The following is a 21,557-nucleotide window of genomic DNA, read 5'->3' on the forward strand; positions in this document are numbered from 1 at the left end:
TGATGTATATAACTATAACCGGACAGGACAAGCTTCATTTAATTCTTTGGTTGAATCCATGGTTTTGTTAAGCATAGAACACTAAACTTCTACTCAATAATAATTTCATTAACAATAAGTGCTTTAGATCTTATATTTAACAGTCTTAGCTTCAGAAAAAAGGTGCTGTCTGTGCATTCACTATGATTTAATTTTATGCTAATCAGGTCAATAAAATTTTTTTTCTGATTGTTAAAACATTTTTGTTTAGCTCGGGGAACAGACACGGTCTCAATGTTGTGAACCCTGAGTGACGACTCATTGCAGCTAGCAGACGGTCGGATTAACCTGCTTGTCTGCTCCCTGGCCCTGGATTTTCACCAGTCAGCTAGATCTGCTCTGAGACTATGTGCTATGCTGCAAGAAATGAGAGCAGCACCCTCCCGAGTGGGATGGACACCCTAACAGGCCAGCCTTGTGCTCCAAAGTGCTTGAGAATTTACACACCTCTACAATATTACTCTTAGTAACCTCAGACTGACGAAGGTGTATATCATTAGCTCCTACATGGAAAACTACCTTTGAGAACCTATGCTTAAGATTGTACCTATATTGTACCTGTTATGTCCGGCACCCTGGCTTCCAGAAGACACCTAACCACTGCTGCTGGAGCTCCCAAAGGTCTAGCTATTTCACATGCCTTAAGATAGTCTACTATAACCAGAGCTATAACCAAATCAATTAATCAAATCAGTCAATACATCACAACAGTATATATATTTTATATGTACTGCAGGTAATACAGTATATTTGTGAATTCAATACTTGCATAGTGTAAAAATACAGTGTCACGTATTAATGTTATAATAACATTGTAATGAAAATGTTAGACAAATGTGTGTGTGTGTCGAAGGGATGTTTAGCTGATGTAGTTGCAGTGTGGTTTATCGGTGTGTGTATCTGCTCTGTGCAGCTGTCGGGCATTAATGCTGTACGACAGCCGAGTGTTTCCTCTCTCTGAAAACAGTGTGTGATGTGATCGACTCTCATCAGTTACACACCTTAGAGACGGGAGGCGGAGCTCTGTTCATCAGTGCATGACGTTATTTTGATATATATGGAGAAAGTGAAACATGCCTCGTCTGATTTGTTATTGAGGCTGTGTGATGATTTCCTCTCGTCTTTCTAATAAGGTAACAGTGAGAGTGATTGGCTGTCTCTCTCTCTCCCTCTGTCTGTCTCTCTGTCTGTCTTTCTGTAGGAGGCTGAGTGAGGGGATACACTTCTCTCAGTCTCTCTGGGTGAGTGGAGGTGAACACATCGTGTATAGCGAGGAGGGAGATGGAAATCTGTCTGACTTTTATTCTTCTGTCATCCACACTCTCACTCACAGCAGCTGGTAAGTTCACACTCATTATTCACACCAAAACATCACACACTTCTCACTTTAACAGTAGGAACGAGTTTTAATCGTGAAATGTCAGAAATTTTCCTGGAGTGACTGTAACTTTATAAACAGTGAAAGTGTTTGATTTTTTATAGCATTTAAAAAGTTGTACATGAGCGTACCCACATCATCCTCAGGGTTTGTTCTGAGGCATCACTTCAATCAGCTCCAGATTAATGTTTAGTGTTTAGACATGATTTATTGTGAGTAAAAAAAAACATAAGTCATAAGATAATGTGTGTGTGTGTGTGTTGAAGGGATGTTTAGCTGATGTATTTGCAGTGTGGTTTTGTCAGTGTGTGTATCTGCTCTGTGCAGCTGTCGGGCATTAATGCTGTACGACAGTCGAGTGCTTCCTCTCAGTGTGTAATGTGGTCGACTCTCGTCGGTTACATACCTCAGAGATGGGAGGCGGAGCTCTGTTTGTCAGTCACACCCCTCATAAAAAGAACTTAACTAACATAAGATAATGTGTGTATGTGTGTGGGGGGCGGGGGGTGAGAGAGAGTGTCATTATAAACCATGACAGAAAATACTTCCAAAAATTTGACAGAAAATACAGAAACTTCTCTCTCTCTCTCTCTCTCTCTCTCTCAGAGAATGTGAGGTTGGTGAATGGTGGAAGTCGGTGTGCTGGGAGAGTGGAGGTTCTTCATGATGGTCAGTGGGGAACAGTGTGTAATTATCACTGGGACATGAGAGAAGCTGCAGTGGTGTGTAAAGAGCTGAACTGTGGGGAGCCTGTAAATGTGCGGTATTCTGCTCATTTTGGACCAGGATCAGGACCAATCTGGATGGATAATGTGCAGTGTAGTGGATCTGAGTCGACACTGAAGAACTGTAGTTCAAATGGGTGGGGGAAACATTACTGTGACCATTTGGGGGATTCTGGAGTCACCTGCTCAGGTAAATTGGTTTTAATCATAAAAAAAATCATGATGAACACAATCTATGTTTAATTTCTATGAAATCTTTGTGCATAACAGGAAACAGACCACAACTCAAGGACAAAACGTTCAAACAATTATAAGCAAAAATGTACCTTGAAGTTTGACCTGTTAGTAATGCTACAGAGATGGACTGATCTCAAATTTCAGGTGTGGATACTTTGAAATGTCCTGTTCCAAAGTTCATAAAAAAAAAATCACCAAGGGGTCCTATGGGCTGCCACAGACTCCCAAAGGGAGAAATGATAATAGTGAGAAATTATAACAATTACAAAGTTAAAAATGAAATTTATATTTATCTCTATTGAGACAGTGGTGAAAAGGAAAAACTCCCTCCCTGAGATGATATGAATAAGAAACCTTGAGAGGAACCAGGCTCAAAAGGGAAGCCATTTTCATCTGGGTGTGATTTATAAATAATAGTCCTTCCTACAACTGTATAAAGTCAGGTAGGATTGTCCTGAGACCTAAGTGCAAAACTGACTACCGCAGCAGCAGTTCAAAGCTGGCGCCATAGTCTCCAAGTGGTGCTACCCAAAGCAGTCCCATGTCTCTCTTTAGGCTGTCTAAGCAAAGCACAGCAGGAGTGAGCACCACCATGTGACTAGACTCCAACCAGAAGTAAGGCATGAGGATGGATCAGGCAGGTCTGGAGAGAAGAATGATCACACTGGGAATACTGGGAGCTCAGGAGTAGCATATGTAGCTCGACAGAGAGATAAATATATATCGAAGAGAGAAAAACATTAGGTATATTTGTAATCATGTGATGGTTAAAGACAATGTGCATTATGTGCAAAGTTCAGGCAGTAACTCTGGCAAGACTAGCTATGACATCATAATTAAAAGTGAGGGTCAGAAGGTGACACAGACATGAGGGCTTCCTGGGACATAAAGCATTCAACCACCATAGTCAGTAAACCTGAATGAACATGTGAGAGTGAAAAGGCAACAGCATCCAACTAATTGGAAGGCTGTTCCATAACTGTGGGGGTTTTTTTGTTTTTTTTTAAGAAAAAGCTCTGACCCCTGCTGTAGCCTTTTCTACTTGTGGTACTACGAAATAGGCTGCACCTTTTGATTGAAGTAGGCGTGGGATATCATAAAAATAACAGTTTGCTCAGGTACTGTGGTGCGAGACCATAAAGTGGTCGTATTTTATAATTAGTGTGAAATTTGGCTGGTAGCCAATACAGTGTGAATTAGATAGGAGTGATGTGTGCATATCTTCTGATTCTGGTTAGGACTCTAGCTGCTGCATTCTTCTCATCCATGTATTAGCGTACTGGTTTTAAAAAGTATCATTTTCAGTGGTCTACCTGCTGTCAAAAAAAAGTCCAGATCCTGACAGTTCTGTTAGAGAAAAATCATGCAACCTTAGAGCCATGAACTACATGCAGGTTTATTATAATAATATGAATGAAGAACCCATAATACTGAGTTAAGAAGTTGCAGAACACAACTCTGAATACGAAGAATTTTCCCTGTTTACATGTTGGTGTTACTTTTGGACTTAAGTCACTGATTCTGAATACAGCCCACTGTAATAGTTTCTAATTTCTGTAACATTAATGTTCATTATGACTTCACCACTTAAATATCTGTGTTTTAATGTAGAACATGAAGCTGAGAATATTGATGACAACATTACAGCTGATCAGAAGGCAGTTATACTGACAGGTATGATGATAATGTGACAGAACTGTAATTTCAGTGATGAACACGGTCATAAATAATATCAAAGTGGATTCACTGTCATTGTTTACAAAGAGAACAAAGAACCGGAGTGTGATGCTGCTGTTACCATGTCTCTATACACTTCTGTACACCTCTCTCTCACTCTCTCTCTCTCTCTCTCTCTCGCTCTCTCTCTATTTCTCTCTCTCTCTCAGACAGCTTGAGGTTGGTGAATGGTGGAAGTCGCTGTGCTGGGACGGTGGAGGTTCTTCATGATGGACAGTGGGGAACAGTGTGTAGTTCTGCCTGGGATATGAAAGATGCTGCAGTGGTGTGTGGACAGCTGCGCTGTGGGAAGGTTGTAGAGATTAGTTATTGGGCTGAGTTTGGACGAGGGTCAGGACCAATCTGGATATATGATTTGTACTGTAGAGGATCTGAGTTGACGCTGAACAATTGTAGCTTAAAAGGGGGACATTACTGTGATCATAGAGAAGATGCTGGAGTCACCTGTTCAGGTAAACTACTCTATTTAGAAATAAAAACCCATACAATTAGTTACATTAGTAACATGTTAATTGTCTTGCTGAAAATTTGCACAATATTTAAACAACTAAATAAAACACAGGTCAGAGTTTGAGACTTACTGCTGGTCCTCACCAGTGCTCTGGGAGAGTGGAGGTGTTTCATGGAGGTTCCTGGTCCACTATGTGTGATGCTGACTTTGACCAGCAGGATGCAGAGGTTGTGTGTCGAGAGCTGGGCTGTGGGATCCCCGTGAAGGTTCTGGGATCAGCTGCTTTTGGTCGAGGAGAGGGTCCGGTGTCGGCCGAGGAGCTTCAGTGTAGAGGATCTGAATCTGACATTACCTTCTGTCCAACATCATCTTCACTCAAACACTCAGACTGCTCCCATGACAACGATGTGGGATTGATATGTTCTGGTTAAGTATCATGATGTAACTTCTGTTTAAAAAGAGACCAGATAGCTGTCAATCAAACTTTAAGGTGCCTGTGTTAATGTTCCTCTTTCACTGAGCTCTCAGCTGTTTGTTCAGGTCACACTGAGGCACGGCTGGTGAACGGACCGGACTCCTGTTCTGGTCGAGTGGAGCTCCAGTACCTCGGTGAGTGGGGCACAGTTTGTGCTGTAGGCTGGGATATGAGAGCTGCAGATGTTCTGTGTGCACAGCTGGATTGTGGAAGTGCTGTGGCTGTGGTGGAGGTGGACTGGTTTGGGGAGGGGAATGGCCACATCTGGGCTGATGTGTTTGATTGTCAGGGGAAGGAGACGCACCTATCACGATGTGACGTCTCATCATGGAGTAGAGCTGCATGCTCTCATAAACACGATGCTGGAGTCATCTGTAATGGTGAGATATTAACGTCATGTACACCACGTTACTGAATAAAGTCAGCGTTCATTAGAATATTTAAATGATGTTCTTCTGCTTCAGGATCATCTGTGGCACTACAGAAGGGGCGAATGCGGTTGTCTGGAGGGAGCGAGTGTCAGGGGGAGGTGGAGATTTATTTCAGGCAGGACTGGAGGAGAGTTCTCCTGGACTCGTGGAGTCTGTCTGAGGCGTCTGTGCTCTGCAGACAGCTGGGCTGTGGCTCCGTGCTGAACTACCGCTCCTCTCCATCCACCACTGAACACAAACACATGTGTGTAACGGGTTTCAGCTGCTCTGGGAGTGAAGCTCATCTGAGGAACTGCAGCAGTGCACAAGCTGAACCTGTCAACTGCAGCTCTGGAGAACAGCTCTACATCACCTGCTCAGGTAAACCTCACAACACCTACAAATAAACAACTATTAATGACAGTATTTATTTGAAAGTACCCATAAAAGTATATTCACACAAAATTGGACAAAGTGGACATAATTGTTGCTTCCATTAAAGAAAGAAAAACCCACAATGGTCACTGAAATAACCTGAAACTGACAAAAGTAATAATACATAAAAAAAATTACCGAAAACTGACTAATGAAAATCTCTCTTGAATTGTGGATAATGGAAGGGTACCAACAATTTTGTCCATATGTGTAACTTTTCATAAAAATTCATTAAAAGTACACCATCTTCAACCCAGTCCCAAAGTTCATCAGGCTGGTTGGTTCTGGGGGAGAATGTGCAGGAAGGCTGGAGGTTTTCCACAGCGGCTCATGGGGGACAGTGTGTGATGACTCGTGGGATATTGAGGATGCACAGGTGGTGTGCAGAGAGCTGCAGTGTGGAGTGGCCCTCAGTACCCATATACCTGCCTGGTTTGGTCCTGGAACTGGGCCCATATGGCTGAATGAGGTGGAGTGTGAGGGGAAGGAGACGTCCCTGTGGAACTGCAGATTTCAGCTGTGCAAAGAGGGTGAATGTGGACACCATGAGGACGTAGGAGTCGTCTGCTCAGGTACAGTGTGATGACTGACAATAAACCTGTTAGATATGTATATGTTTTATTTTAAAACTGAGGTCCAAAGTTCCTGAAATTCAACATGATACTAAGGACTTGTTTATAAATGTAATTGATCTTAAATATATTTTTACATAAAGATAATATTACACATATTAAACTGTGTCAATAAAGCAGGACATTTTCAGATGAAGTGTAAGTCATCCTTTTCTCTCCAGAGTTTAAAGAGATCCGACTCTCAGAGGGCTGTGAGGGGAATCTGGAAGTGTTCTACAATGGAACCTGGGGTAATGTGTGTCACAATGAGATGGAGCTAGAAACAGCAGATATGGTCTGTCGAGAACTGAACTGTGGAATACTCGAGCTTTTGGACTCGGCCAGAGCGAGAGTTGAATCTGCTCCTAATTGGCTGGATCATGTGAAATGTAGGAAACATGACTCTAATCTGCTGAAGTGTCCATCTTCTCCCTGGGGACAGAACAAATGTAATAATCGTGATGAGGTGGTTCATATTACCTGCACAGGTAAGAGGATTCTCTCACTCTACTAGTTTATATATTGCTGTAAAGTTTATGCAAATATTTCAGCTATAAAGTAAGAATTTGGAAAAAGTCTGTTTTTTTTTTAATGCAGAAGACAGAACGTCTCTACATACTCAAGGGACATGCTCATCATTTCCTCTTCAGAAATACTGCTCAAGTAAGTCACTTTTGTAAGTTACTGTTTCCAACCAAAAGAAAGTTTTTAGAATAAAGGATGATAAGCCTTGCATTTTTTTTTTTTTTTAATCAATTTACAGTTACATTTAATGTTGTAGAATAAAACGTTTAGTTCCTGTCCTCACTTATGTTAAAGCAGCTACAAAAAGATGTTCCCTCACCAGCCTTTCTTTTCTCTCTCTTGTCACAAAGCTCTAAAACTGGATACTCCTTTGGTAAATGTTAAATTAGCATTAATCCACATCGTTTGAATAATCACAATCCAGAATTCAGTGTTCAGGAATAAAACGTTTAAAACATGATGATCAGTTCTTGTTGATGTGTGTGTATGGTGTTGTAGTGAGCTGTGTGACTGGAGCTGTTATTCAGTGTTTCCTCTTGTGTGATGTAGAGCACTGGTGTCTCAGGCTGAGTGGAGGAAAGGGAAGCTGCTCTGGGAGGTTGGAGGTGTATCATAACTCTACGTGGGGCTCCGTTTGTGATGATCAGTGGAACATCAGGAACGCTCAGGTGGTGTGCAGACAGCTGGGCTGTGGGTCGGCGCTGAGTGCTGATAGGAATGTTTGGTTGGGTTCTGGTGAAGGGACTATCTGGCTGAACAGAGTGAAGTGTCGAGGGGATGAGATTCACCTGTGGGACTGTCATCATTCCCTGAAGAACCACACTGACTGCTCTCATGCTGGAGTCACATGTGCAGGTCAGAGGGGTGTGCTAACGTTTCAGCTTTCTGTCTCAGTGATGAGACTTGATAACTTTTATTTAGAATCTTAGATGTTCGATTGAAAGCTCACACCCTAAACTGTGAAACACTGATCAGCATGTCAGAAACCTTATTCAGTGACACTTTATTTTTATCGTGTGATCAAAAGTGTTTTTCTTTCTGTGAATACAGACATATCCACCATGTCCACTGCTACACCTGCCGCCACCACCACCACCACCAAATCAGGTATGTGTATTTGTTAGAATACAATATTTGTTACTGTTCATCATTTTTCTAAATATTTCTGATCACAGCGTTGTATCAAGATCCTCTTCTGTGTTTTTGACCTCAGTAAGAGCCAATCCAAACCCTGTGTCACCTGGAGCTCCATCCACCCCTCCACTGGTTCCCTTTGTGTTGGGAATGCTGCTCTTCCTGGCCTTAGTGCTTCTGTTGGTACTGTTTTACCAGAACAGAGTTCTCAGTAGAGGTACCACACTTTCACACATGTTCTTATCTGTCCAACACCAACTGTATTATTGTATTATAGTATTTAATTTATTATAGTATTTATTTATAATTATGTATTGATGCATTTTTATCTATCTATCTATCTAGATGTACATAGATCAGCCATAACATTGTGACCACCTGCCTAATATTGTGTTGGTCCCCATTTTGCTGCAAAACAGCCCTGATTTGTCGAAGCACTAGATCCCTAAAGGTGTGCTGTGGGATCTGTCACCAAGATGTTAGCATCAGATCCTTTAATTCCTCTAAGTTACGAGGTGGGGCCTCCATGGATCGGACATGTTTGTCCAGCACATCCCACAGATGCTAGATTGGACTGAGATCAGGGGAATTTGGAGGCCAAGTCATACCCTCAAACTTGTTGTTGTGTTCATCAAACCATTCCTGAACCATTTTTGCTTTGTGGCTCGGCGCATTATCCTACTGAAACAGGCCACAGCCATCAGGGAATCCTGTTTCCATGAAAGGGTGTACATGGTCTGCAACATTGCTTAGGTACGTGTCAAAGTAAAATCCACATGGGTGGCAGGACCCAAGGTTTCCCAGCAGAACATTGCCCAAAGCATGACACTGCCCCTGCCGGCTTGCCTTCTTCCCATAGTGCATCCTGGTGCAATGTGTACACCCAGCCACTGTGTATTCAGACCCCTTTCTATCAGAACTAGCATTAACTTCTTCAGCAGTTTGAGCAACAGTAGCTCATCTGTTGGATCGGATCACACGGGCCAGCCTTCGGTCCCCACGTGCATTAATGAGCTTTGTCCGCCCATGAGCCTGTCATCGATTCACCACTGTTCCTTCCTTGGACCACTTTTAATAGATACTGACCACTGCAGACCGGGAACACCCCACAAGAGCTGCAGTTTTGGAGATGCTCTGATCCAGTGGTCTAGCCATCACAATTTGGCCCTTCGTCAAACTCGCTCAAATCCTTACACATGCCAATTTTTCCTTCTTCTAACATCAACTTTTAGGACAGAATGTTTATTTGCGGCCTAATATAGCCCACTAATATAGCCCACTGGTCATAATGGCTGATAACTATGTATATAATAGTGTTCAAATTGCTTTTTTACTTTGATTTCTACTTCTTCTTCCTCTTGTTCTTCTTCTTCACATCATTATTACTATCCACTTCCAGTTGTCTCTAGGATGAGGTATAAGACTGAGCCTGAGGCAGTCTATGAGGAGATCAACCACAGATACATGGCTAGAAGAAGCACAAGCTTCACTCAAAGACGTGAGTGATATGTGGACTGTTCTACATCATACTTATTGTATTCTATTTAAACTTGTAGCTGAAATTCACTGCATGCAAATGATCAAATCACTCAATACAGCATACACACCTCAGGGCAAACTGACTGGAGCCATATTTCCTCCTAAATACAGTGTGATTTATTTCTTAGATACAAATAAGGAAAAATATGCTAAATGTGTGTGAGATGAAATGTACAGTTAGAGTACATGTGTAGAGATTTAAGATTCAAGAAGCTTTTATTGTCATTTCAACCACATAAATATATATACATATATATATATATATATATATATATATATATATATATATATATTGCCAAAAGTATTCGCTCACCTGCCTTGACTCGCATATGAACTTAAGTGACATCCCATTCCTAATCCATAGGGTTCAATATGACGTCGGTCCACCCTTTGCAGCTATAACAGCTTCAACTCTTCTGGGAAGGCTGTCCACAAGGTTTAGGAGTGTGTTTATGGGAATTTTTGACCATTCTTCCAGAAGCGCATTTGTGAGGTCACACACTGATGTTGGACGAGAAGGCCTGGCTCTCAGTCTCCGCTCTAATTCATCCCAAAGGTGTTCTATCGGGTTGAGGTCAGGACTCTGTGCAGGCCAGTCAAGTTCATCCACACCAGACTCTGTCATCCATGTCTTTATGGACCTTGCTTTGTGCACTGGTGCACAGTCATGTTGGAAGAGGAAGGGGCCAGCTCCAAACTGTTCCCACAAAGTTGGGAGCATGGAATTGTCCAAAATGTCTTGGTATGCTGAAGCATTCAGAGTTCCTTTCACTGGAACTAAGGGGCCAAGCCCAGCTCCTGAAAAACAACCCCACACCATAATCCCCCTCCACCAAACTTTACACTTGGCACAATGCAGTCAGACAAGTACCGTTCTCCTGACAACCGCCAAACCCAGACTCGTCCATCAGATTGCCAGATGGAGAAGGGAGATTCGTCACTCCAGAGAACGCGTCTCCACTGCTCTAGAGTCCAGTGGCGGCGTGCTTTACACCACTGCATCTGACGCTTTGCATTGCACTTGGTGATGTATGGCTTGGATGCAGCTGCTCGGCCATGGAAACCCATTCCATGAAGCTCTCTGCGCACTGTTCTTGAGCTAATCTGAAGGCCACATGAAGTTTGGAGGTCTGTAGCGATTGACTCTGCAGAAAGTTGGCGACCTCTTCGCACTATGCGCCTCAGCATCCGCTGACCCCGCTCCGTCAGTTTACGTGGCCTACCACTTCGTGGCTGAGTTGCTGTCGTTCCCAAACACTTCCACGTTCTTATAATACAGCTGACAGTTGACTGTGGAATATTTAGGAGCGAGGAAATTTCACGACTGGATTTGTTGCACAGGTGGCATCCTATCACAGTTCCACGCTGGAATTCACTGAGCTCCTGAGAGCGACCCATTCTTTCACAAATGTTTGTAAAAACAGTCTGCATGCCTAGGTGCTTGATTTTATACACCTGTGGCCATGGAAGTGATTGGAACACCTGATTCTGATTATTTGGATGGGTGAGTGAATACTTTTGGCAATATAGTGTATATAATCATATATAAATATATATATACACGTATTGTGCAAAACTGCAATAGCAGTGGTTAAGGTAGTGCAATAAATAATGAACAATATAAGTTTGTTCACACAGGTGTGAGAGAGAGAGAGAGAGTGTGTGTGTGTGTGTGTGTGTGAGAGAGAGAGCGAGAAAGTTGATAGTGGGGAAAGAGACTTTGATGATCTTTTCAGCTGTCCTCACTATCTGTTGAAGGATCCGAGATGGTGCAGTTCCCAAACCAGGCAGTGATGCAGCTGCTCAGGAAGATCTCCATGGTTCCTCTGTAGAACACAGTCAGGATGGGGGGAGGGAGATTGGCTTTCCTCAGCCTCTTCAGGAAGTAGAGGCGCTGCTGGGCTTTCTTGGTGATGGAGCTGGTGTTGATTGATGAAGTTTTCTGCCAGATGAACACCAAGGAATTTGGTGCTCTTGACATCTCCACAGAGGATCCATTAATGAACAGCGGAGAATGGTCACTCTGTGCTCTCTTGAAATCAACAACCATCTCTTTAGTCTTGTCGACGTTCAGGGAGAGGTTGTTGGCTTTACACCGGGCTGTTAGACGCTGCACCTCCTCTCTGTATGCTGACTCGTCGTTCTTGCTGATGAGACCCACCACGGTCGTGTCATCGGTGAACTTGATGATATGGTTGTAGCTGTGCATTGCTGCACAGTCGTGAGTGAACAAAGTGAACAGCAGTGGACTGAGCATGCAGCCCTGAGGAGCTCCAGTGCTCAGTGTGGTGGTGCCACACTGGGATTGACTGAGGTCTTCCAGTCAGGAAATCCAGGATCCAGTTGCAGAGAGGTGTTCAGGCCCAGCAGGCTCAGCTTCTCAATCAGGTGCTGAGGGATGATTGTGTTGAATGCTGAACTGAAGTCTATGAACAGCATTCGTACATGTGTGTCCTTACAGTTCAGGTGTGTGAGGGCCAGATGGAGGGTTGTGGTGATGGCATCGTCCGTGGAGCGGTTAGGACGATACGCAAACTGCAAGGGGTCCAGTGAAGGTGGTAGCTGTGATTTGACGTGCCTCATGACGAGCCTCTCGAAGCATTTCATCACGACTGGTGTGAGTGCAACGGGACGATAATCATTGAGGCAGGAAACTGTAGACTTATTAGGCACAGGGACGATGGTTATTGTCTTGAGGCATGTTGGGATGATGGAGCTGGTCAGTGAGATGTTGAAGATGTAGCTGGTTACTGATGCCGTGTACTCCTCCAAGTCGATAGAGTCGCCGTTGGTTGCAGCCTCCCTGAACATGTCCCAGTCAGTGCACTCAAAACAGTCCTGAAGAGCAGAGATGGCTCCTGCCGGCCAGGTTTTAACCTGTTTCAGAACCGGTTTAAAGCGTCTGACGAGTGGTCTGTATGCTGGAATCAATATAATAGAGATGTGGTCTGAGTAGCCGAGGTGGGGGCGGGGCTCCACACGATATGTGCCAGAGGAGTAGGACCCCTTTGCTCATTAGCCTTGGTTTTATGGGCATTTAAAAGCAACATTACTCCAAGACCCTGGCGCTGCATAAAAACATAAAGCTACATAATCAGCTCTTAAGAATCCTTTCAATAGTCCCTTTGTAGATTATAGTCAGGATGATGGATGGGAGATGGGATTACCTCAGCCTTTAAAGAAAGTAGAGGCACGGATGAGCTTTCCTAGTGATGGAGCTAGTGTTGATGGACCAGGTGATGTCCTCTGCCAGGTGAACACCAAGGAATTTGGTGCTTTTGACAGCCTCCACAGAGGATCCGTTGATGTTCAGCAGAGAATGGTCACTCTGTGCTGTCCTGAAGTCATCAACCACCTTTTTAATTTTTTCATCTTTCCTCTTTTATCTTTAACTATAATGCAAGTGATGCTGTCAAATGGGAAAGGTCCATACAGGAACAAACAACGTTCAAGGGTAGATCTCAATAGACAGCCACTCTCAATTCATACTGCAGTGTGACTTTGTGTGTGTGTGTGTGTGAGAGACTGTCCTCAGAAACAGTGGTTGGGGCATGGGTCTCTGTGTGTGTGTGAGTGTGTGTGTTTGTGCTCATCTGCTTTTCTGAACACATCTCCTGACTGTCCTGCTCTCCTCTAACAGGAAGTCTCCTCTCTGAAGAACAGCATTCTGGGTATGAGGATGTGGATGATGAGCTTCTCTCAGGTAAAAATGACCAGAGTTAGTTTATTTAACTCCATTAACTGAAAGATTTTAGAATTACAATAAGAAATGAGAAATGACTAAATTTCTCCTTTCTGAGATGTGATTATGATGTAATGTATAGAAGAATTTCTGTAACTCCAGTGTTTTAATGCTGGCACATGAGATCTCACCATCAACCTTATCCTACTTTAAGATCCTGAAATCCCTCTTATCAAATTTATCAAAGCTGCTTTGGATGAGAATTTTATTGAATATAAATTTGAGGTCAGAATGTGATGGGGCTGTTTGTACAGAGTCTCTGCTTTTATTTCATTTAGGTGATCCAGGAAGAGTCGAACCACCAGAGGACTACGATGATGCTGTCACTGCTGGACCGATCCCTGATAACCTGGATGGTGTGGTTCTGTTTTGGGATTTGTTTTAGAAAGCAGTATAAATTACACACACTGTGAATAAGTTTGTTTATTGGTTTGTGTGTAGTGACGTTTTTTTACATGTGTACGATGTCATTTTGTATTGTCATCAAATACACAGTGTAGAAACTGCCACTTCAGTAAACTTTAAATATCTTTAAATATCTGTGTTTTGGTGTAGAGGATGTAGCTGAGAATTATGATGACGCCATTACAGCTAATCAGAAGTCAGTTATACTGACAGGTATGATGATAATGGGACAGTATTGCATCCACAAGCATCCAAATGATCATTAATGACATTAACGTGGATTTAATAGCTTTTATCTATACGTTCTTACAGAGGACGTGTCCAAGAACTATGATGATGCCGTTACCACTGAAACAAACCCAAACATCATCACAGGTCAGTTTTTTCTGAAAGCAAGACATTTATTTACCTTAAAAATTTACACAATAAAAATGTTATCTGGCTCTTTTATAAATGTTGTAGTCGTTAGCAATTTAAATCTTGTTGTGTTAAATGTATAAGAAACCCTGGGGGAACATGCAATTACACAGGGTTGGATTTAGGGGATGCTGGGTTTGGATCCTTCTCGCTAATGCTCACCTGAAGACTTTTTTAGATCCAATTTACATTAATTTAATCAAACTCAAGACCTTGGAGGAAGACACAGCTGGAATCTTCTGCCTGGTATGTCGCAGTGGGCTCTGAATACTGTGGGAAAAGGCTACAGAACCCAGTTCACCTCATGTCCTCCTTCTTTCAGCGTGTGGTGCCCACTGTTGTTGGCACAAACCAAACTTAATTCCTCCAAGAGGAATTATTTTTGCAGTGGGCATAAAGCATATTCCCCCACTCAGATTTTCATGGCTGAAACATAATCCCAGCAAAACTGAACTGCTGGTCATCCCAGGTGATTCATCCCCAGTTCAGGATCTTGCAATATTCCTCAACTACTCTATGATCTCCCCTTCAGCCACTGCTCACAATTCTTGGGGTGATCATGGACAATCAACAGATCTTTTCCTCACATGTTGCTAATGTGACACACTCGGGATTCGGCTGTTTTTTTCCACACAGGCTGTTCAGGTGCTTGTTGAGTGTCTTGTCATTTAGATACTAGACTTCTTAACTGCTTTGAACACAACTTGATCTCTGCAAATGATCCAAAACTCAGCTGCATTTAGCTCATACCCCACCCAATCCGATTCAAGACACTGATGCTTGCCTACGCTGCCAAAAACAGACCAGCACCCACTTACCTCAGGGTACAAGGTAGGTACTCATCGAGACTGTGTTTTGGTGGTGAAATGAACATCACCTAAACTTCTGAGTCACTGATTGTCTTCAAACAACGGCTGAAGACCTACATCTTCCTGAAATACTTACTCTTATTTTCTACTGTTTTAAAAATCAATATTTTCTCGCCCTATAACTCAGTATTTTACTATAACAGCAACACACACAGTGGTTTATTACTTATTCATTTATTTGTTAATTGTTAGACAATCCAGATTATGATGATGTCATCACTGAGGAACAGGATGTAGGAGAGACAGAAGGTGAGTGACTTCCTGTTTATTCTGTAATATACATAAGTGCACAGGCAGCAGAGTAAAAGACAAAATTATGATTATCTATGGTATATAATAAATATCAACTTTCAGAACCATTTATAATATATAATATGTAAATATGATATGTAAATTAGTTGAACATGTGCATTTATTAACAGTTTAGGTAAGACCTACTGTAAATATTATCTGATAAACATCCGCTTGCTGTTTTTTTTTTATTATAACAAATCTTTGTTCTATCATTTAACAAGTACAGACATTTATTAAGAGTTTAGATAAACCTGTACATGTCTCTTTTACTTCCACATTTCAGTAAACACAATGTTATTAGGACAGGTTAGCAGGAAAATATCTGTTTAATTCTTTGAAATAATTTTGTTTTATAAAAATTATCTATTTTAATCAGTTTGTAAAATTAAGTGAAATTTGATGGACATATCGACCACATCTTATACACATGGCCTGTGTTAATATTAAGAAATGTGATCTGATAAACCCTCTATTCTCTTTATTTATTGTTTGAATATCAGAGAAATCCTACAGAGTACTGTATTTTAAGGTGTTACAAAACAACTACTATTAATACAATACAAATTATATATTAAAAAAAATAAATGTTTGTATTTTACAGAATATGATGACGTGGAGGAGAACTCTCAGAAAGACAGGGACCATGTGACTGAGACACGCCTCCAAAGGCCTTTTCTCAGGAAATTACATTTCAACTTTTATGAACAAAAATAATGATTTTATAATGTTTCTAATAATTTCATTATCACCATGCTTTATTAGTACTTAGCCAAATGTTTCCAGCTTTCCTTTTACAACACATTTAGTGCTATAAGTCATAGTGAGCTTAAATATCATTGACACACCACACCTCATTTATCTCACCAGTTTATTCCATCAAAATGGACATAATGTTCATATCAGGAATAAAGATTTTGTCACATACACAGATATATACAGCATACAGTTGGCAGTATCTCCTTAAACTAAATAATAACAAACTACATAAAAAAGTTAATAAATAATTAATAGAAATAAAAAGAAATGAGTAATACTGAATATAATGTGTGCAATTATGTTACATGTAGTAACAGTAAAGAATGTGTAAACAGAGTGGAATGTGATGTACCATATGTGCAGGTGTGTTACATGTAGTAACAGTAAAGAATGTGTAAACAGAGTGGAATGTGATGCACCATATGTGCAGGTGTGTTACATGTAGTAACAGTAAGGGATGTGTAAACAGAGTGGAATGTGATGCACCATATGTGCAGGTGTGTTACATGTAGTAACAGTAAGGGATGTGTAAACAGAGTGGAATGTGATGCACCATATGTGCAGGTGTGTTACATGTAGTAACAGTAAGGGATGTGTAAACAGAGTGGAATGTGATGCACCATATGTGCAGGTGTGTTACATGTAGTAACAGTAAGGGATGTGTAAACAGAGTGGAATGTGATGCACCATATGTGCAGGTGTGTTACATGTAGTAACAGTAAGGGATGTGTAAACAGAGTGGAATGTGATGCACCATATGTGCAGGTGTGTTACATGTAGTAACAGTAAGGGATGTGTAAACAGAGTGGAATGTGATGCACCATATGTGCAGGTGTGTTACATGTAGTAACAGTAAGGGATGTGTAAACAGAGTGGAATGTGATGCACCATATGTGCAGGTGTGTTACATGTAGTAACAGTAAGGGATGTGTAAACAGAGTGGAATGTGATGCACCATATGTGCAGGTGTGTTACATGTAGTAACAGTAAAGTGCAGAATGACAGACTGGAAGGGTCGAATCCCAGGATCACCGAGCTGCCACTGCTGGGCCCTTGAGCAAGACCCTTAACCCTAAAATGCTCAGTTGTATAAAATGAGAAAAACGTAAGTCCCTTTAGATTAAGGTGTCTGCTAAATGCCATGAATGTAAACATAAGGTGTGTTACATGCAGTAAAGTGCAGAATGTCAGTAGAGTAACTGAGTCTTTATAGACTCCTAATGGACCTGTATTGTAGTCAGATGGATGCTTTAGTAATGTCAGCAGATCTGGTATTGCATTGTTGTAGATGTTGTGCAGAGAGGGAAGAGCAAACCTAGAGATGTGCTCAGCTAGACACACCACTCTGCAGGGCTTTGCGGTCCTGGTTTGTGAGGTTTCCGTACCACGCTGAGTAAACTTTCTATAGCTTCAGTAATGTTTCCATGATCATTGCGAAAACCTTGAATTTTCTCAGCGGTCTCAGGTAGTACAGTTATTGTCTGTCACTTTTCGCTTGAGCTTGATGGTCTGGTTAGGTCAGGTCCTCAGAGATGTGTACTCCAAGGTACCTGAAGTTGCTGACTCTTTCAACAGGCGTCCCACCAATTTTGATTGGGGTGTAGTTCCACTGCTAGGAAGGTGTTTTACATTGTGAAAGCTATTGTAAACATGTGACGTGATAAATTCCCCCAATTGTATTGTAAACCCCTTCTTTTCATTAAAATACAGCTTTTACCCTTTTTTCATCTCTCTTCAGTGCCATCGACTTTTAGATAGATTCTTAAATGTTGTGCCTTTACTCTAGACTGGGCATAACACTGTTTATATTACTACTGATTAGTGCAAACGTGCAAATTGTATGTCGATATATCAGACGTCAGGACACTGGAACAAAATATGTTAGTCACTTCCTAAGACTTCTGATATCATTCCTGCCAAGCTAATCAGCGCACCGACAGCAGCAATTTGACCCCTCCTACCTTAATTTACATACCCTTTGGTATTTCCCATTATTTACTGACTTGTCCCGATACCACCCAGAGTGACATCATCCTCCCCAAAGTGACATCACGTTCCGGTCTTCTGAATTCCCCTTATTTTCTAAGTTTACTACAAACACGCCTATGTCTGTGCCGACATTTTGGCATTTCTTGGCCTAAAATTTCCCATTATTTTCAGCCTAACTGAGTTTTATTAAAAAAAAAAACTGTGCCTACATATAAGCACTGACTTCCTAGTTGCCTCCATTTGGCTGTAAACCTTCAAGCTGATCAAACATCACACGATCCTCATCTGACTGCTTCTGTGACTGCCACAACAATGTGTAAGTAATTCTACTTTTCTCATATTACTCTTATACACTACTTTAAATACTTTAATAATGATTATATTTTATCAGCTTGTGATAAATGCACTTTTACCTGCGTATTTTGCCATTGACTGATTATACTGCAATGCTTGTGATGCTGTAATGCAGATTATACTGAGCCTAATTGTATTGTTTTTACTATAATGTTATTTACTGCTGATTATACTATTTCCTTCATTCAGTGCATGTCATAAGCCTTGTGCCTTGAGCATTTCATTACTTATTTATTAACTGCTAAGCTTACTGAGTAACAGTCACATGATATGCACATCCCTCACTATCATCTGTGTTCTAATTTCAGCTCCACCATTTGGCCTACCTCGTGATGCAAACTGAATAAGCATTTAGCTGATTAATAACTAAGAAATTCTCCGACACCACTCATCCCTGCCATCATCTGTTTACATTCCTAACATCTGGCAGCTGGATTAGAACCATTTAATCATCTTTAAATATGCTTAAATATGCGTAGCTATTACCATTTAGGACTAGTAGTGTGCCCAGAAACAACAACAACAACGCATTTCCAGAAGAAAATGCGAGTGTGATTGCGAATATGTTGCTTAAACTATTGCAAGACATTTTAAAATCCATTTAAAAAAACTATAATACTTATCAGCATGAAAACTAATAGCATACGTACTATGCTATTACTAGAACTAGTCTGAAGTCTGTAATGCATTTAAAATGCATATAAAATAAACTACAATACTTATCAGCATGAAAAGTAATAGCACACTTAAGCACGGGCGCACTAACAAATAAGCTAAAGTGCAGCTTATAATACTACTGAGATCAGTGGAGTAATATTTTACATGCTTGTTTATGGCATCCACAGATGCATGTTTACGGCAGATGATTCAAATAATTAAAAAACCCCTCTTCACTCCCTCTAGCTGACGTCTCACACACACACACAGCAGCGGTCTGATGTCCGTGAAAAATCCATTTAAAAAAAACTATAATACTTATCAGCATGAAAACTAATAGCAAACCTAAGCAGCATTTTAGCGTTGTAAGCATGTTTCTAGCTATTACCGTTTAAGCGATATGTTGCTTAAACTATTGCAAGACATTCTGAAATAATACATAAAAACAACTGTGAGCGGGTCTCGAACCCGGGTCTCCAGCATGGCAGGCGAACGCGCTAACAAAGTAACAAGAGGGATGCCATCACTGGTAAGTTAACTTATAAAGATGAGGTTTACATCACAGCACACATAAGCAACATTTTAACGTTGGAACCATGTTTCTAGCGTGTGCAGGAGGTGAAGTCCGTAAAAATGCATTGAAAAATTAAATTTAAGCACGGGTGCGCTAATAAATAAGCTAAAGTGCAGCTTATAATACTACTGAGATCAGTGGAGTAAAGGGAGTAAAAGCAAGGTGACTTATAAGCAAGTTGAAACAGGCTTTATACAACTCGCTGCACGGCACCTAGCGCAAGCCTCCGTTACATATATAAAACTATACATGCTTAAACTATTGCAAAAAATTATCGAATAATAAACACAAAATAAAGTTACAGTTAAAATATCAAGTCTAAACGAACCAGCGTGTGTGCTCTGCTTAAATATCAGTTTAAAGACGATACGACTTAAAAAAAACAAACCTCTTCACTCACTCTAGCTGACGTCACACACACACAGTAGCGGTCTGAAGTCCGTGAAAAATACATTTACAAATCCATATAAAAAACTATAATACTTACCAGCATGAAAAGTAATAGCACACCTAAGCAGCATTTTAGCTAGAAACATGGTTCCAACGCTATTACCGTTTAGGACTGGTAATGTTTTACGTGCTTGTTTACGACATCTACAGCACTGTGCTCTAGCTGATGTGTTTTGCTCACTTTTCCCTCCTGAATATAAAAAAGACTATGCTTTGCATTCAGTGAAGGACTATGATTGATGCTATGTTATTTAATGCAATGGGTTACCTTTTATAAATAAGTTGTATAGTGGGTTTGAGCTTGATTAAGCCAAAGACTGTTATACCGGAAAACATGAAACAAAGTCCATACACAGTAAATCCAACAGTAATATAATCCACACAAGGCTTGGTATGTTCTGGGAACAATATTTCGCGTTGTGGCGTCGTGAACATGCTGCTTAAGAATACAAAACCCTGGAAGTGTTATTTGTGGGTGCGTTAGAATTCAGGCAAGGGCTGCCTCTGTTGGCCTGATGCCAAGTTCAATGTTACAGAGCCCCCCTCTCTAAGAACCCCTCTTGGGGTTCTATGGAGAGGGTGACCCCGGGGGTGAGGAGCTGGTCGGTCTGGATGTAGCTGATGGAATTCCTCAATTAGAGAGGGGTCCAGGATATCGTGGGCATCAGCCGAGGAACGTTCCTTCGGGCCATATCCTTCCCAGTCCACCAGATACTGTAAGCGCCCTCTGAGGCGTCACGAATCTATGAGGGCCCGTACTCTGTAGGCGGGGGCCCTGTCAATGTCCAGTGATGGCAGTGGTTCACAACCGAGGAATTTGGTGTTCGGTGGAGCGCGGGCTGGCTTGAGAAGTGACAAAAGAAATGGCGGCGTGATGCAGTACGTGGCAGGAACCTGGATGTGGTAGTTGTCTGGGTGGATTTGCTGTTCGATGCGAAAAGGGCCTATGAACCGAGGGCTGAGCTTACGGCAAGGTAGCCTGAGTTTTAAGTTCTAAGACAACCAGACTCACTGCCCCACCTGATAATTGGGGTGTGGGTGTCTGTGACGATTGGCCTGAAGTCTTTGGCGGCAGATAGCTCGGACATGTGCTCTCTCCTATACCCCTTGCTACGGTGGGCCCAATCATCTATGGCGGGGACATCTGAGGGCTCCCCAGACCATGGGAATAAAGTGCACTGGAACGGTGTTAGTCCAGTGGAAGAGTGGATGAGAGAGTTTTGAGCGTACTCGGCCCATGGCAGAAACTCACTCCACCGGTGCTGTTCTCGACTGCAGTACATTCTGAGATACCTCCGGAGCTCTTGGTTTAGTCGTTCCATCTGTCCATTTGACTGAGGGTGGTAGCCTGAGC

At 41.7% G+C, this 21,557-nt stretch overlaps 1 protein-coding gene across 1 annotated transcript; it reads left to right on the forward strand.

Annotated features, from left to right (window-relative positions):
* The first annotated feature begins 1,236 nt into the window (after nucleotides 1-1,236).
* LOC131348868 (antigen WC1.1-like) lies at nucleotides 1,237-20,934 on the forward strand. Its single transcript, XM_058384058.1, has 18 exons — nucleotides 1,237-1,378; nucleotides 2,024-2,332; nucleotides 3,991-4,053; nucleotides 4,266-4,568; nucleotides 4,679-4,993; nucleotides 5,108-5,422; nucleotides 5,507-5,838; nucleotides 6,135-6,459; nucleotides 6,681-6,986; nucleotides 7,096-7,161; nucleotides 7,573-7,878; nucleotides 8,074-8,130; nucleotides 8,237-8,374; nucleotides 13,337-13,399; nucleotides 13,717-13,794; nucleotides 13,994-14,056; nucleotides 14,156-14,218; nucleotides 20,780-20,934. The coding sequence occupies exons 1-18, from the start codon at nucleotides 1,321-1,323 to the stop codon at nucleotides 20,932-20,934; spliced, it is 3,315 nt and encodes a 1,104-aa protein (XP_058240041.1). The 5' UTR covers nucleotides 1,237-1,320.
* Nucleotides 20,935-21,557: the final 623 nt, after the last annotated feature.

Source organism: Hemibagrus wyckioides, linkage group LG29 (genome assembly GCF_019097595.1).
Source record: "Hemibagrus wyckioides isolate EC202008001 linkage group LG29, SWU_Hwy_1.0, whole genome shotgun sequence".
NCBI classification, from domain to species: Eukaryota; Metazoa; Chordata; class Actinopteri; order Siluriformes; family Bagridae; genus Hemibagrus; species Hemibagrus wyckioides.